At 45.7% G+C, this 16,991-nt stretch overlaps 1 protein-coding gene across 2 annotated transcripts in view; it reads right to left on the bottom strand.

Moving 5' to 3' along the window:
- The window catches only part of Ttc28 (tetratricopeptide repeat domain 28), a 489,585-nt gene that overhangs the window by 103,759 nt on the left and 368,835 nt on the right, over nt 1-16,991 (bottom strand). For both annotated transcript variants that reach the window (XM_042055899.1, XM_038345627.1), the window contains exon 6: nt 8,124-8,631. In XM_042055899.1, the coding sequence (XP_041911833.1) occupies nt 8,124-8,631 (508 nt within the window). The remainder of the gene's footprint in view (nt 1-8,123; nt 8,632-16,991) is intronic.

The raw sequence follows: 16,991 nt of genomic DNA on the forward strand, positions 1-16,991 counted from the left end.
CACCTCATCCTGAAGCTTTCTCTCTGGGCTTTACCTGCCCCCATTCCTGTGCTCCTGACCCAGTCTCCCTGGCTCCCCTTCCTTCCTGGCCTCTAAGATGAAGTTCTATTCACCAACGAATCTTGAAGAGGGAGAAGTGGGAGGAATAAAGACAAAAGACTGGATGTGTCCATCATCGGGACAGCTTTGTTTGCAAGGTAATGACTGGCTATTGTGTGGACACAGGACACTGCAGTCAACAAGTGGAATTTTAAGAGGATAAGCCATGGGCTGGAGAGGAGGCTTGGTGGGTAAGAACACTGGGTGCTCTTCCAGAGGCCCCTGGTTCAAATCTCAGCACCCACGTGGCAATTCACAGCTGTCTATGACTCAAGTTCCGAAAAGAAGATGAGCCTACTAACAGTGCCGCAGAGGGCAGAGGGACATGGAGGACGTGGACGGCAGGAGAGCTTGGCTGGTGGGTTCTCACAACACTGGGTAGCAGCAGCGGGGGGGGGGGGCACAGAACTAGAAAGTGAACAGTTACGGGGCAGCTTAGATGGACAGTCGGCTGGAGCAAAGGACACGGGAAAGACATTAGTGTGTTAAAGTCAGGATGGGGTGCTAGCCTGGACAGTGTACTCCACACTTCTTCCCTGGAAACCTTACATGTGGGGGAAGGGGTTACTCTGATCTACTAGACAGGCCTGACAGAGGCCCGGCTGTCCCTGCTAGAAGAAGCTAGTGGCCTGGGGCAGGACAACATGTATCAGAAGCAAACACTGTAATGGCTGGTGTGCTGTAGGTAGACAGGAAGGTGGCCCACAGAAGGAGGGAAAGGCAAAGAAACAGATCCCCAGGCCACTGCAGATGGACTTGCCTTTAACCCAGTGAAACCAATTTCAGGCTTTTATCAACAACCGGGCTGTGAAAAAATACATCTGCATCGTGGAAGTACCAAGTCAGCATTTAGAGACAGCAGCCCCAGGTACTGAGATACACAGGGCGACAAGGCAAGCTGTGCACAACAGTTCAGCAAAGCCCAAATGGCCAGTGTTGGAAAGCCAGATTTCATGTTTGGATTCAGTAATATTGAGCATCAGTGTGAGACGAGATTCACTCACTAGGCACCCGAACACAGGAAACGGCAGCGAGGAAAGACAGAACAGAGTTGGAAGCAGTGTGCAGAAAGCCGGAGTCAAAGACAGACAAAGGTCAGAAACAATGAAACATAAGACCCCTACCCGGAGGGAAGGATGCCTCCAAGACATTTAGAGATTGAGAGGCTGGGAGAAGAAGCAGGTTCTGGGGAGGTGTATAGTGACTCCATTCCACATGTGGAACAGGCTGCAGTTGCCGAGCCCGCACCCACAGATGTATGAGTCTGTGCATATGGTAAGGGGTCTGGAAGGTTCTACCAAACCACTAAACTATAGCTAACTCTAGGTGTGGGGCAGAGAAGTAACATAATAAGACAGGTGTCCTTTCCCAATTTATTTCCTTTTATGATAACTTTTTTCCCACAAAAGCATCCACCACTGTTGTAACTTGAATCATTAATCTGCACAAACAACAACCAGGAAGAAAGGGCAGTGTCCGGCACAGAACAGGTATGGGGACTTCAGCAGCTTCAATGTGGACCAAATCCGCAACCTCAAAAGGCCTCTCGGCTCTACCTGAGAAGATCCCTGTTGATCCCTGGGGAGGGGGAAGGGCAAAAGTTAAATTGTTGAGGTTAAAAATAAGTGGGGGCTTCCAGCAGTGGGACAGGAGCTTTTCTCTGAGCCCAAACTTCTGTAGATAAATAACCGCAGGAGTGGGGAGGGGCATACCAGAAACTGCTGGTGAGCAGGAGCAAGCCAGCAAGCACCACTCCTTCATGGCCTCTGCTTCGGTTTCTCCCTACGGGTTCCTACAGGTTCCTGCCCCGGTTTCCCTGGCTGATGGACCACAGGCTGTAAGATGAGGTAATGCCCTTCCTCCCCAAGTTGCTTTGGTCATGGTGTTTATCACAGCAACAGAAACCCTAACTAAGAAAGCCTCTAAGTTAAAGGTTGCAAAGAAAGGTTTCCCCTGCCCCCTACCCATAGGAGGAGGTTGAATTCATCCAAATCGACTGTCTGGGAAAGCGAGAGAGACACATTGATGTGATCGAGACAGATGTACCAGAAAGCAGTTTCTCCGCAAATCTCTCTCACAATGTCCATGTTACTGCACACAGAGTGTGGTGAGGCTAAAATCGACAGGCAACCAACAAACAACCCGGACTACACTAAAACCAGTGACTTACACACTTTAAATCTCACGGTCTGATGATATATATCCGCCAAACTGAAAACCACTCAAGGGTCTAACCCCAAGATGACTCCATGGACTTAGCTGCCAAGGCTTTAAAAGCACATGTGATACATCTAGACTAGGCTACATAAAGGGAAACAAAACCCCACAAACACACACAGAAAATCTTAGTGCTAAAAGCTGAAATGTTAATGAACCAAATAAAAATTCTAAAGCTAAAAAATGAAATATGTATCTTAATGTTCACTTCTGTGGGAAACAACTACGCTTGCCTGCGAGAGGGTCTAGGTTTCTGGGCACAGCTGGAATGCTTGCCCATGGGAGCATAATGCTCGCCTGTCAGCTGGGGAGACATCTGGTGGCTCTGCTACCAGTGTACTCAATCTTGGGGACTTTGGTAGAAACTGAGGTCCTCCATGATGTGACCAGCTGCATCTACGTGAGCAAGGTTCAGTCAGTAACAGGTGGATACCATGGCTGATAAACCTTTCTGACTGGTGCCATTTGCCACTGCTCAGGAGAATTGATGCTGTCCACAGACCCAGTGATAAAAACCCTGACAGTTCCATGCTGGGTACTCAGCTGGCCTCTGCCCTGTGGGCAGAGCCAATTGACACCCCTCACCATAAACATAAATATAGTCATCACCAGCCAGACGTGGGATGGCAGGTTCTAGACTCAGTGAGAGGCTCTGTCTGAAGGGAACATGGCAGAGAGTGACAGAGCAGGACACCAGTGTTCCCTGGTTTCACATGAGTACATACAGGCGGGCACCCCACACACAGGCGTTTGTACCAGACACATAAAAACAGAAAACTTGAGGAGTTTCCTAGACACTGTATTGTCATTAAATTTAGGGTTCACTTTTCTGTGGTCAGAGACTACAGGGCTTCCAAAGGAATGACACTCAGACTGTCACCAGGCCAAGCAGCAGGCCAAGTGTCACTGAAATTTTAAAATATATATTTATTAACTATTAAGAATGTCCACTTACATTTGGGAGGCAGAGACAGGCAGATCTCTGAGACCGAGGCCAACCTGGTACATACAGCTAGTTCTAGGACAGCCAGGGCTACACAGAGAAACCCTGTCTTGGGGGGACAAAAAAAGAAAGGGAGAGAGAAATGCCCATTTAGAAGAAATCTTTGCCTGTTGCTGTGGATGTGTTTGCTTCTTTAATTCCATGGCACACTGTATGCCGAGGCTCTCCCACAGGCTAATGCTCACTTAGGATTCGTTTGTTCCTTCTCTCCTACACACTGTCATCCCCTCCGCTGCCTCAGGAAATCATCTACAGTTTCCTGACCATGAAATACCTTTTCTCTTTTCTTGAGTCACCTTTATGTATTTTGATACAATAAGCACAAACTGGCTGTAGTTACGTGAACAACACAGAAATGCTTATGCCACTATGATCTGTGGTGTGCGGGACGTCCCTGTAAGCTGATGAGACACAAACTGCTGGGGTCTTGAGACACTAATTTTTCCTTTGGCTCTTTTTATCATTGGTCATATACCATTCTCTTAAAGTCTATGTTATCAGACACTAACATGCCCACCCCCACCTTCCTGCAGTATTTCTGTGGTTCATCTACCTATGTTTGGTAAGGAAGCAGTATTTTTTCTGTGAGCTTCTGTCTTATTTTCTTCTTTTTTTTAAAGGTTTTATTTCATACATAGGAGTGTTTCGTCCGTATGCATGTCTGTGCACTGTGCATGTGCCTGTTACCCATGAAAGCCAGAAAAGGGTGTCAGATCCCCAGAACTGGAGTTTCAGACAGTTGTGAGCCACCATGTGAGTGCTGGGAATTGAACCCAGGTCCTCTGCAGGAGCAGATAGTCTCTTAACCATGGAGCCATCTCTCCAGTGCTGTGGGATAATGCTTTTGTACACTATAAAGATTTGTCACTCATAATAGTTTAATAAAACACTGATTGTCCAGTAGTCAGGCAGGATGTACAGGTGGGGCAACCAGATTAGGAAAATTCTGGGAAGAGGAAAGACAGAGACGCAGCCACCAGCCAGATGCAGAGGAAACAAGAATGCCTCACTGAGAAAAAGTACCAAGCCATGTAGCTAAACATTGACAGCAATAATGGGTTAATTTAAGTTGTAAGAGGTAGTTAATAATAAGCCTGAGCAATAGGCCAAACGGTTTATAATTAATATAATCCTCTATGTGTTTCTTTGGGACTGAACAGCTACGGGACCACGTGGGACAGAAACTTCCATTTACAGTCCAACCCCTTTCTGTGGCCTTTCCTTTTAACAATTAATGTAATGTAATGGATGGGTCGCCATCCTACGGTGTCTCAGTCTCCCTTATGCACCCATCCCTTACTTTCCTCTCTGCCTTCTTGGTAGCTGGACTTTTCTGTTTCACTTGGAAGCTGCTCTGAAGATTTCAAGTGTTTTTCACAGTTTAGAGTCTATATTGAGCTAATCCCAGAATGTTTCCTTGCACGTGCATCGGCTCCCACCTGTTGTGGGATGCTGCAGCTACCACATGGATTACTACACCTGCATTATTTTTAAATAAAGCATTATATTTTTGTTTTAAACAGTCATTTTAATTACTTAAGGGGAAAGCAATGTTTTGTTTATCCATGTATTTACCATTTCTGGTGCTTTCTTTCTCTCCTAAATACCTGAGCTTCCATATGGTATCATTTTCTGTCTGTGCAAGGGACTTCATTCATCATTTCTTAGGGTTCTCTGCCAGTGATGATTGTGGTTCACCTAAAATATACTGTGTTTGCCTTCATTCCTGTAATTTGTTTGTTTCTCTCACTTTGTCTTTGTTTGTCTGTTTGTTTGACTTACTTTGAGACAAGGATTTTCTCTGATGTCCTGGGTAAGCCTTGGCCTCCTGGGTGCTGGGATTATAGGCACACATACACACATCATATTGGCGGCTTCCTGGTTCCCCTCGGGGCCACCCGAGAGCACAAGAATCCCATTAAATCTGGATGTTTTTTAATTTGGCTTGTTGTGATTTGGCTTGATTGGGGTTTTTGCGTCGGCAGAGAGCTTGCATTAGGAATATTCCTAACATTAAGCAATTTTTACCTATTATTTTTTCAAATATTTTTCTTGACCCATTCCTCTGCTTTGTACTTAGGAAACTTAAACCACGGTTCTCTTCCTGTATTTGATTTTCTTTCTCTCTTCATAGGTTTGAAGAATTCAGTCACACACACACACACACACACACACACACACACACACACGTGTATATATATATATATATATATATATATATATATATATATATATATGAAAATGTATAAGTTAAGGTTGTGGACAGAGTGTTTATGGCACAAGTGTGAGAACTTGCATTTGGATCCCCAACACCCATGTAAACAAACTCTGGGCACTTGTGGCATATAATCCCAGTGCTTGGGAGATGGAGACAGGGCAGCCCTGGAGCAAGCTGGATAGCTAGAGGAGCCAATCAGATCAGGGAGTTCTGAGTTCAGTGAGAGACTCTGCCAGTGTCAGCTTCTGGTCTCTATATACGTGTGCATCCACATCCACACATACGCACACACGCATGCACATCATGTACACACAAGAATGTACAAAGTCTCCTGTCATCTCTAATTGCACACTGGTGATTCAGAGACCAATCCGGGTGTCTGTCAGACACACCCTGCTCCTCAGTTCTGTCATTGACTCTGAGTACATCAAGCCCCTAGGACCTGCCTCTCTTCGCCTGTCCCTCCCCCTAGCTCTAGGGTTACAGGCTTGCATAACCACGACAAAAACCAGTAAACACTCACCCACTGAGCCATCTCTCCAGCCCAATGTTTTGATTATTGATTTTTTTCCTGCGTAGTGCTAAGAATTGAACCATAGTCTCATATATATTAAGCAAATGTTCTACCACTAAGCCCTACCCCAGACCCCAAGTAGCTTAACATTAAGCAAACAGACCAAATAAAAATCATAAATTATCTTATAAAGTTATTTAAATTCAATGAAAGTGAAAACATAACACAGAAATTACGTGGTGGGTAGGAAATGTAGGACCTTTACACGGCTGCACTGAAAGTCAGTGGTCTAAGGTATGACATTTGGTAGCTAAAATAAGGATTCAGGAGAGGGGATAAAATCACACAAGGCACAAGCAGAAACAAATAGAATAGCCAGCACACCCACCCACAGCACTACCAGAGGCAAAAACCGGATCCTCTCTAAATAAAAAAAAAGTTAAGAAAATTGATAAATTTTCAACCAAAATGCTCTAGAAAAACAGCTACATAAGAGGAAGGGGTATAGAATGTGCTCCCCACTCAGCAACAAGGAGAATGCATGACATAATCTCTAGAGAACCGACTGAAAAACACGAGGAGCGTAGAGCCGAAACAGCAAGTAGATAAACCCTTGTTCTTCCCTGTGTGCAATTTTTCCCCAATTTATTGTACTATTAGCTCTTCAAAGGAACAAGGCTTTTGTGGTGTTGATATCCCTTAAATAAATGACACAGGATTAATCACACAGTAAGCAGTCAGTAAACACCAGTATTTGTTAGAATGAACACGACAGCTGAGAACTTAGCACTTTGCTTCTTCCAGACAGGATGAACCCAGGACTTCGTCTTTGTTTGTCTGTTTGTTTGACTTACTTTGAGACAAGGATTTTCTCTGATGTCCTGGGTAAGCCTTGGCCTCCTGGGTGCTGGGATTATAGGCACACATACACACATCATATTGGCGGCTTCCTGGTTCCCCTCGGGGCCACCCGAGAGCACAAGAATCCCATTAAATCTGGATGTTTTTTAATTTGGCTTGTTGTGATTTGGCTTGATTGGGGTTTTTGGGACTCACAGGACAAGGAAAGCTGTGAATGCAGCCCCAACTAAAATACGGGACTGGGTGTGTATGTGACTCGGTACAGCTCTCAAGTGTGAATTTAGTAGATGCAACCTCATGTCCTCGTGTCAAATGGCTGAAGAGTTCTGCAAACCTAGACTCCCGTTCTGGCCTCAAGGCCATCTTCAGAGCCACCTAAGAACCTGCGGCCTTTACAGCGCAAATACAGTGAAGAGCAGCAGAGGCTGAGGGAGGCAAAAAAGTGCTAGCAGGGCGTCAGTGGGCTGGAGACATCCGAGTGGCAGTTCACTTAAGGAAAGGACTTGCTGAATCACAGCCAGCAGGATCTGAAGCCCAGGCAGATACCAGTGAGGTCGCCTTCTTATTTTCTCCACATCCAGTCCTCCAGAGCTCACAAATGGCCAGAAGCTCTGGCTCAGCAATGAAGTCAACTTACACTTCCAAACACACCCGTGCCTTCTCTCAGAGGCCAGCGGCTTCACCAAAGGACCTGCTTTCCAGTTGTCCACGGGTTTCTACCAGTCCCATTATATTGTCTTGACTGTAACCAAATAGCAAACCAACTGCAAATACATCTTCCTTATGGTCTTCCACAAAATGATTTTGCATTTATACCAAAACTCAGTATTATTTTTAATACACATAATTTTGTGGCAAAAGATATACTGTGGGTAAATTAACCAAGTAAAGTCATCCCTGATATATTTTCCTCAGGCCCTTAAACCACACATAGCTCCCTACCACCTCATGCTCCTCTCTGCTAAAAAGAGGTACTAACACTTCTCTCGGAATAGGCTAAAGGGTGGGGTGTTTTGTTTCCCAGCACCACTGGTTTTGATTCTTAGAGCACAAAAGAGATGACATGATTTACAGTAGGTAGGCTCAGGGGGTATGGCGGAAGGAAAGATTTCTTTTTTTTTAACAAAACACACAACAGCCTGAAAAAGACAGCAGCTACTCCAGTCACCTCCAGCCTAGCCCAGGGTCACAAAACAAAGGGAGGCTCTTACCCAGATTGGAGGATGCACGGCCCTCCGCAGCTCGGTCCTTGAGGTCCTCAGCAATACCCAGCTGCTGCTCATGGTACTGTTTGGCCCTCTCCAAGTCCTGCATGCATCTGGCAGCGTGGCCCAAGCCGGCATAGGCCCGCATCTCAATGGACTTCTCCATCAGCTCCTGTGCCAGCTCCAGCACACAGTTGTGGTAGGACATGGCCTTGTCAAAGTTCCTCCGGTAGTGGTAGGCACTGCCCAGGTTGCTGTAGGCACGGGCCTCTTCCCGCTTGCTCCCCAGGTCCTTGGCTATCCGCAGGTGCTGTTCATGGCACTGCACAGCATTTTCAAAGTCACCCATGGCAATGTACACAGCTCCCATGTTGCCGAGTTCTCGGGCTTCAGAAAGTTCATCTTTGGACTGTTTGGCAAGAAGAACGCACTGTTTGTGACTGGCCAGAGCATTGGGATAGTCTCCAATGGCGGTGTACACATGGCCTAGACTGCTCAGGGCTGACGAAGCTGCCTGGAGAGGAAGGACAAGGCAAGGAAATGAGAAAACAACAGATAATGGTTTTGGTTTGTCTCAGCAGATAAAGTGAAAGTTGTCTGGAATTATCTTCCAGCAGTGTTTCTATCAGGAGACCACAGGCCCACCCATTAGTACTGACAAAAAGCACATCCTACAGAAGTCACTAACAGAAGAGAATGGCCATGTAAGTAGGGGTGTGCTGAAGCTGATCTCACAGAAACAGGCGGTGTTCCATATAGATTTCATCTGGAAGACTTACTGAAATTCCAACAGTCCCTGTTAGTACTCACTAGCTTCTGTGATGGAAGAGAATATCGAAGAATGCCCAAATCTCATGACAAGCACAGGGCACTGGTGGACAGCAGCAGGCTCTGTTCCCTGAGCATAAGATGCTAGGAGACCCACACGTGGCTCTGTGCCTCGAGCAGTTCTGTGCCCCTGTGCATCTCTCTCTTGAAGCCAATGAGGGGGATACTTTCCACCATGACTTATAATACTTGGAGGCAGGATCCTCTGTTCTCTTATCCTGCTCCCTCAAGTGACTTGTGGTATACCAGGATCAGAACCAAAGAAGAACTCTGGGTGGGGCCCAGCAAACACCTCTAAACTGGACAGTCCCCACTGGACTGGCCATGCGTCTCCGGCTCATAGGGAGCTCCAGTTTTCCTTTACCTCTGGAGTCTCTGAGCTGCAGCCTCTCAGCACAGAGAAGGGCTACCTGCCAGGACCCAACACACTGCACACTAGTCATCTCTATCAAATCTGTCTGTCTTCAAGGTCTTGATGGGACTGGTGGTATAGTGTGGCAGTAGACACTTGCCAATAGCACACACAAGCATGGAAAAAATAATAAAGATTAAAATTGAGAGGTCTTAGTGAAAATGACTCTATGCCAGTACAGGACTACACAGAGGTACAAAACAAACAGAAAACCACAGCATCAAAGAAGCAGCCACACGCTTTCCAGCCCCCTACCAAGTGCATACAGTCTCAGACTCCAGTGTGCGTTTTTAAAGACTTTTGTGTAAGAATATAAAGGGAAGTTATGCTAGGCTGTCCCTTCCCTTTATTATGAAACTTGAAAACTTGCCTCCCTTCCTCTCTTTCATTACACGTCGGCGGCCATTTGGCATGTGGCCTCTTTCTTCATGCTGCTTCCACCTCCATGACATGAACATGTGACCCTGGGAGAACAAAGGGAGCTCTTGCTCCCAGGGGCCTCCAGCTCGGGAGCACCAATGAGGCAGTGCTGTGCCTTCCTTTCTCAGATGTATTCTTCTGGGCCCTTCCAGAGGCTTTCATTAATATCTCATAGATATGAGTGATGTGCTTTCCCTGTTTGCTTTGCTTTGTGAAGTAGCAGGTTTTGCTAATAGTGGCTGAGCCCATTTGCACAGTGTTTCTGAGTGGTATGCTTGCAAGGCAAACTACATGAAGTTGCTTTTATCAACACACATGTTCCTACAAAATGATTGAGAAATCAGAGAGGAAATAAACACATATAAATGTGTTTTTTTTTTGGTTCTTGTCTGAATAGTGAGATAGATACAACTCTAGGGATATTATGATGCTGTATCAGTCACCCTGGCCGAGTCAGCAATGATGTCATAAGACAACATGCCACTAAGACAGTGTTGGTCTCAGGCACCACTCTGAGCCTCGTGGGGACAGAAGGTGGGGTGCCATGTTGGCCTATTGTACACTGAAGCATGATTAATAAAAACTCAGAAAGAGAAATTGGGGTTCAACTTGAAGGTCAGAAAAGTAAAACAGCCATCCATTGGCTCTTACCTCTACGTCAGTCTGAAATAGTGATCGTGCCTCCAGTAATTCTCAGAATGAGACTGTGTCTGAGAGATATCTCCTCCCATTTTATAATCCTCTTTGGGATTAAAGGCATGCACCACTATCTCCTGGTTTCTATGGCAAACTACTGTGGCTACTGGGATTAAAGGTGTAAGTCATTGCTGCCTGGTCTGTAAGGCTGGCCAGTGGGGCTGTTTCACTCTTTGATCTTCAGGCAAGCTTTATTTATTAAAATACAAATGAAATGCCACTACATACCGTGGCTTTCCATTGCCCAAACCCCACCAGCACTCACTCTCACAATCTTTTCTTTATTTGCTGTAGGTCGTGACCTCGGTGTCTTTCCTCTCCATGTGGTGCTTTCCCCTCCTGCTCTCTGCACAGCTTCTTTCCCATCTAAACCTCACAAGGGAGGCCACAGTCCGGACTACAACCTGATATCCTTTTGGTAGGATACACAGGCCCTTTTCTGGGAAGCCAGGCAGCTAAGGACCAGATCTTACCTTTGGGAGCTCAGCTATTTGGGTGCCCTACCTCTGGGACGTGCAACAACTGAACAAGGTGGAGCCTTGGTTTCCAGACAGACATTTCTACCTTCCACAGCAACAAGCAAGGAGCTGAGTGTTTCAAATGTAGCCCCGAGCCCCTGTCAAATGTGTAAGCCATAAATAATTTACTAGCTAGCTTCACTAGCAGATCTGGTTGGAGGCAATGAGCCTTCAAACAGTGTGGCGGACAGATTTATAAGACTCGGGCAGGCACAGCACCCTAGGTGTCACTGTGCTTGGGAACTTCTGGTTTATGACAACTCCAAATGACAGTTCAGAGAGCTTGTGCTTCCGAGTCTTCACTTCTCCAAACAGCAGGAAGAGACAGGAGCTGCCTCGCTGAAGCTCTGTGAGTGTGAGACCATGCACCTCCCTCCCAGGGTGTGGAGAAGACCAGGGCGTCAGCCCTTTCCTGCCATCCTCCCCTTAGCTCTGCAGAGGCAGACTCTTGAAGGCAGCACCCTACTCCCTCATATCTCGGGGAAGAGCTGTGTAATGACAGTATGCATCATGGCTTCTGAAGCTGGGACAGGCTCAGCACAGGACCAGATGGAACAGGGTCGAGCATTGGATCATTTCGCTTCTTGTGTATGTATAAAATGGTACTAATAACAACACTGTACACACTCGGCATCCAATAGGACAATGCCTGATAGCACCATAGTAATGGTGCAGTGCTCTGTAAACTCAGCAAAGGTGTGTGCGTGCTGACGACCTCAAGCCACGTGAGGCGGGCTCTTTCCAGGCAGCCACTAGAAGCAGTCGCTGAAAACACCAGTGACCATGGCTGAACATCTGAATTCCTATCAGTTTCACAGGAAATAAAACCTAGTGCTTACCATCCCTGGGGAAATAACATGTGATGGCATTTATCAGCTAAGTGTGTTTGAAATTATCCACTTGTCTTTGTTCAGACTCCTGAAGAAGATGCGAAGGTCCCCTGTCAACTGGGAACCCCAGGCCTGCTGCACACAGATCCTATGTTTGCACTGAGGTTCATGCTGCCTTTGTATATTGATCTTGCTGAGGTTTCTGTGCCAGAAAAGCAGCAGCTGCTTTCCACAGGGGACACATCTGGGAACATCTGTATTGAACGCTAAAATGCACACAGAACGCATCACTAGCAAACTATCAGGGCAGAAGAATACAATGGTTCTCTCTTTCTACAAAGATAGAAATGAGACCTTTTCTTGTCAAAGCACAGCTCCCAACTGCAAGCTGAGGCACTGGAGCCGGTCACCCCACCACCCCGCCAAGCTTTGTGAGACCTGAGCTAGAGCCAGAAATTACTTCACACATCAACCCATTTTCAAGGGCTTTGAGTTTGAGAAATGAAATAAGACTTAAACTATCCAAACAAGAACCAGACTGAAGACGACATGACCATTAAACAAGGTTCGAGTATGTGCACCTTTTCCTCCCATCAGGCACGTGTTTCCCTTATTGTGTGAATACTTTTCATAGTAGTTACATTTTATACTGTTACCTAAGGAATATTCTGTATGATTGTCAATTGATTAATTGTATGTACTTGGGCAAATGGGGATTGTATTTGCGGCTAGTAGCAGAAATATTGATTTTCCCTCTTACTACCCAAATCCACGTGTATGATGTATTCCCTGCCCGCTCAGTGCTCCTAAAATCTGGGTCCTTCCTTAAATACCCTCAGCCCAGCCAAGGAACACAGAAACATGGACAGGCTCTGGATCCAGACGAAGAGAGAGATGTGCATGTCAGACTGTTAGGCAATGTGCACTGAAGAGGACTGATGGGCCTGGGATCCTCCCCTGCGAGAGCTTGGACAGCCCCGGTAAGGGCCTGCACTAGAAGGTTCTTACACTTGTATATCTTCGTTTCTTAAGTCTACTGCAGCAGACTTAAGTTTCGTCACTTCAGAAACGTGGTGAAGACGATCAGGAAACAACACACAAAATTCTGTCACCATAACTAAAAAGACAGCAGAAGCATCTGGACTCCTGATGGCAGGCAGCACCATTACCTGCACAGCAGAAGGTACTACAGTGCCCTTTATTTAGGGGTGGACTTGGTCACTTGTCCCTTTGCTGTGACTGAAGAACCTGACACATGCACTTAAGGGAGGAAGGATTTGGTTTGGCTTAAGGTTCAAGGAGATAGAGCCTCAGAAAAAACATCACAGTGAGGGCACATTGGATCTCGAGTCCGGAAGCCGAGAATAAACAGGAAGTGGAGTCAGACTGTCATACTTTAAGGTCCACCCCCAGGGACCTACTTCACTTGGAGGAATTCTGCATGATACAATAGCAGATATGTGACATTTATGTTTATAGCACAGAATGAATCCACTGTAAATGTCAACTTCAATAAACAATATATCAACCTTGGCTCATCGTTTGTGATATATACCATACAGAAGGAGTCAGTGAAGGACAAGCAGATGGGAGGCAACCATGAGAGATCTATTTCCTTAATTTTTTACTCCGAAATAAGGCCTTTAGTTGAAAAATTATTTATACATAAATTAGAGCTCCTCTTGGGGGGAGAGGTGGGTGGGTAATTCAGGAAGCAAACAGCCCACACAAGGCAGGATGCAGATGTGCGTGCTGAGCCTAGGAAAGCAGGTGGGATGAGTCTGTACCCAGTGTGGACAATCCCAGGCTTTTCCCAAATACGACTTCCTCTTATCATCATATCAAACCTGGCATGTGATGTAGTGACATCCCTAAAGGTACTAACTAATAATGTTGCAGGAAAGGGCCACACACAGCAACTCCAGTGCTGGCACTGGGTACATTCAAGCTCTCCATGGATGGCCAGCAGAGACTGCAGGGGCATTCATACTGCCATACACAGGAGGGGGAGCCAGAAAGATAAAGACAATAATGCTAACTGGAATAGCACCTGACTGTGGTTGGTACAGTGTAAGTACTGACAGAGAGCAGTCTTCTCTCCTTCCCTACCTGTGTGAAGCTAACAGGAAGTGGCTGTGCACCCAGCCTCAGCTGATCAAGGTGATTGTTTCCTGGGAAACAGGAGGCATTTGTAAGAGCAGAGCACATGTCACCACATCCTTCCCTCTGTTGCTATGATGGTTCCATCTAAACTGATCCCCATGTGTCACTGAGTGTGTACAAGAGCCCTGGCTAATCTGGAATGAACACAGAGTGGGCACAAGGAATAAAGCTCTGTTTAAGCCACTGAGATTCTGGAATTGGTTATTATTACCACATAATCCACCAATCCTGACTGATATTCCACTGAACAAAAATTAGTAACCTAACTCTCCAGTAGACATTCTCCTGAGAGTCAATTATGAAAGCAAACTATCTAGTGGCCTGGTCATGTGCCAGTCACACAAGCTTCTACAATGAAGCTTTAGTCCATTCCATAAGAAAACCATAGTTGAGAAGAACTGGACCCTAAATCAGTGTTAGTTAATCTTGATAGCCCTGAGATTTTCAGGTGCAAAGATCAGCCTGGCTTCTCCATGTCACAGAGCATTAATCCTTAGGGAGAACTAATAGCTATCCAGATATGAGCCCAGAGAAACTGCAGAGTGAATCTCATTCTTCTGGGGTGTGTCTTAAATGACATGCACATCTTATTTAATAAGTATATTACAGCCTGAGCTGTACTTGAGATAACAAAATAATCCTCATAAAGAGTACATGGCCAAGGCCTCCTGGAATGTTCACTCAGTGCTCACATAAGACACTTGGACAAAAACTACAGGCATCTTCTCACTCCGTCAATGCCCATGACAACACCCAACTACAACTCCATGGCAAAAACACCGTTCAGAATTCATTGATTCTCCAAACAGCTGCTGTGGTTTCATTCTAAAGAAAGTATCAACCTGGCAACACCACACTTACATCTCTGTTTGTGCCACCGGGAAGCTGACGGTCAGACCACACTCTTCCCTGTTTGTAGCCAGATGCAATATAAGAGCGAGTACACACTGCCCTGGCTTCAGCCTCTGAGTCGACTCTAATCCCCTCATTAAGCCTGATGGCTCCTTTCACACCCTCTTCCTGCTTCTGCACATGCTTCTTGGATGAAAGTAGACAAATCAATGAGACACAAACAAAAGAAGTTAAAATCTAAGGAGGGAAACACTTCCTAGATGGGGTTTCGAAGAACTGTGAACAAACTGCCACAGGGAGAGGAAACTTAACTGTACCACATAAAGAGGAGGCATGTGAGGATCAAACGTCACGTCCATGGTGCCCGTGCTCCGGGACTGCTGTCAGGTGTATTCACCGTCAGTCCAACCAGAATGCCCGAACTCTAAACCTCAGCCTGAAGGAATATCACACAATTACTATATAAACAGCATGCCTTTCGAGTGTGATACAATAGTTGGTTTGAGTCTATATTCTGGCTTACAGAGTCATTAGTAACAGTTACAGGTTCTCCATGGTAACCCAGCAGCCAGAGGACTTTCATAAAAATTATTTTTATCCAAATTATATTAGGGTTGGAAGAATAATATAATGTCATAAAGATCTATTACCTAGGCATAAGAGCTTCTATCGCAGGTGATGAATTATTTATAATGGCCGGCACTATACGGCAGTGTTTTCAAACGAAGGATTTGTAAATGTCCTTTGCAGATGCAAATGAACAGATTAATAAGGAAACAAGCTTTCTGGTGTGAGAAGCCAGGATGACAGATTAGCTATTAAGAGCAATTTATAGGTCATAAGATACGAAAGCTGGCAAGAAACACTGCCACTGTCGGCTCTAGAAATAGTAAAACTGCATCTGGTTTCCCAGGGGTTTCCTGTTGGACATTTTAATTACACCAGAAAACTGCCAGAATTTATAATGGTTTCATTTTTAGAAAACTTGATGCGCTGTGTAAACTTGATATAATACAACATCATTGATGGTGTATGCCATCAGTGCCAGCCACAATGCAGCCACGAGAGTCAACACTTCTAAATGGCAGAGAGAAACCTCTACTGTCTCCTCAGTAGTGCCTAGGGTTTCTCCTGCTTCTTTTGCACCCTAGTAGTCAGGCTACAGCCTAGTAGGACCTCACAACCACTACTCTCTGTAGCTCTTCAGTCACAGTGATCGCCAAAGTAGGCACCTGGAGCTGCAGCGATGGATGGAGAAGAGCTACAAGGTAAAGCACCAGAAGATAGCCTTGTCTCAGAGGCGCTTCCCATGACAGAGCTCACCCTACCATGAGGCTGTTTTAGTTCCATCCCATCACTGCCAGACACCCTGCATTCAGTGACTATAAAACCCTGCTCTGAAGGGGTTGGAATGCAACAGATCACCTCAGAAGGCAGCATTTACACTAAATCATAAAACCTGGGTTTAGCAGGATGGGATATAAGGAGGAATGTGGAGGAAACCAGATGGAAAAACACGAGTACAATAGTGTCCCAGAAAGGGACAGCTTGTGTGCAGATGAGAGACGATAGCGAGAGGCCTTTAAGTTGCGTAGGAAAAAGACCTTCAGGGATCCGGAAAGATGTTTTGGAAATAAACAACTGAGAACTTCTGCTTCCACTGGTGAAGGAATGTTTCCATTCCAACTACAAGGGCCAGGATGTAATGGTTGCTGAGGCCCTCTGAAACACACAGCTTCTGATGTTCAGGAGCAAAGACATGCAATCTCAGCTCTCTGTGTGCTCATTCACTCCAGCAGATTTACCCCTTTCCTTATGGGGAACAATGATTCCAAACCAAGATTTCAGCGCAAGAGACAAGAGGGAAGGAAAGCTGAAGGAGGCTTTATATTTATACACCACCCAGGCTTTTGATTCAAGTGTCACCAAACCACCTAACCCTATGAGGCTGAGCAAGGGATTTCAATGACTGAAGGTACAGCCATTGAAGTATATACCTCTGTGGTCCCAGCTATTTGGGAGACTAATGTAGGGTTGCTTGAATTCAGGAGTTCAAGAACAACTCGGGAAGTGTATTAAGATTCCCATCCTAAAATAAACCACAGTGAAGTACCACTGTTCTGGTGAAATTTTCCTATAGTAGCCCCAGTGGGTA

Source organism: Arvicola amphibius, chromosome 10, assembly GCF_903992535.2.
Source record: "Arvicola amphibius chromosome 10, mArvAmp1.2, whole genome shotgun sequence".
In the NCBI taxonomy this organism is placed as follows: domain Eukaryota; kingdom Metazoa; phylum Chordata; class Mammalia; order Rodentia; family Cricetidae; genus Arvicola; species Arvicola amphibius.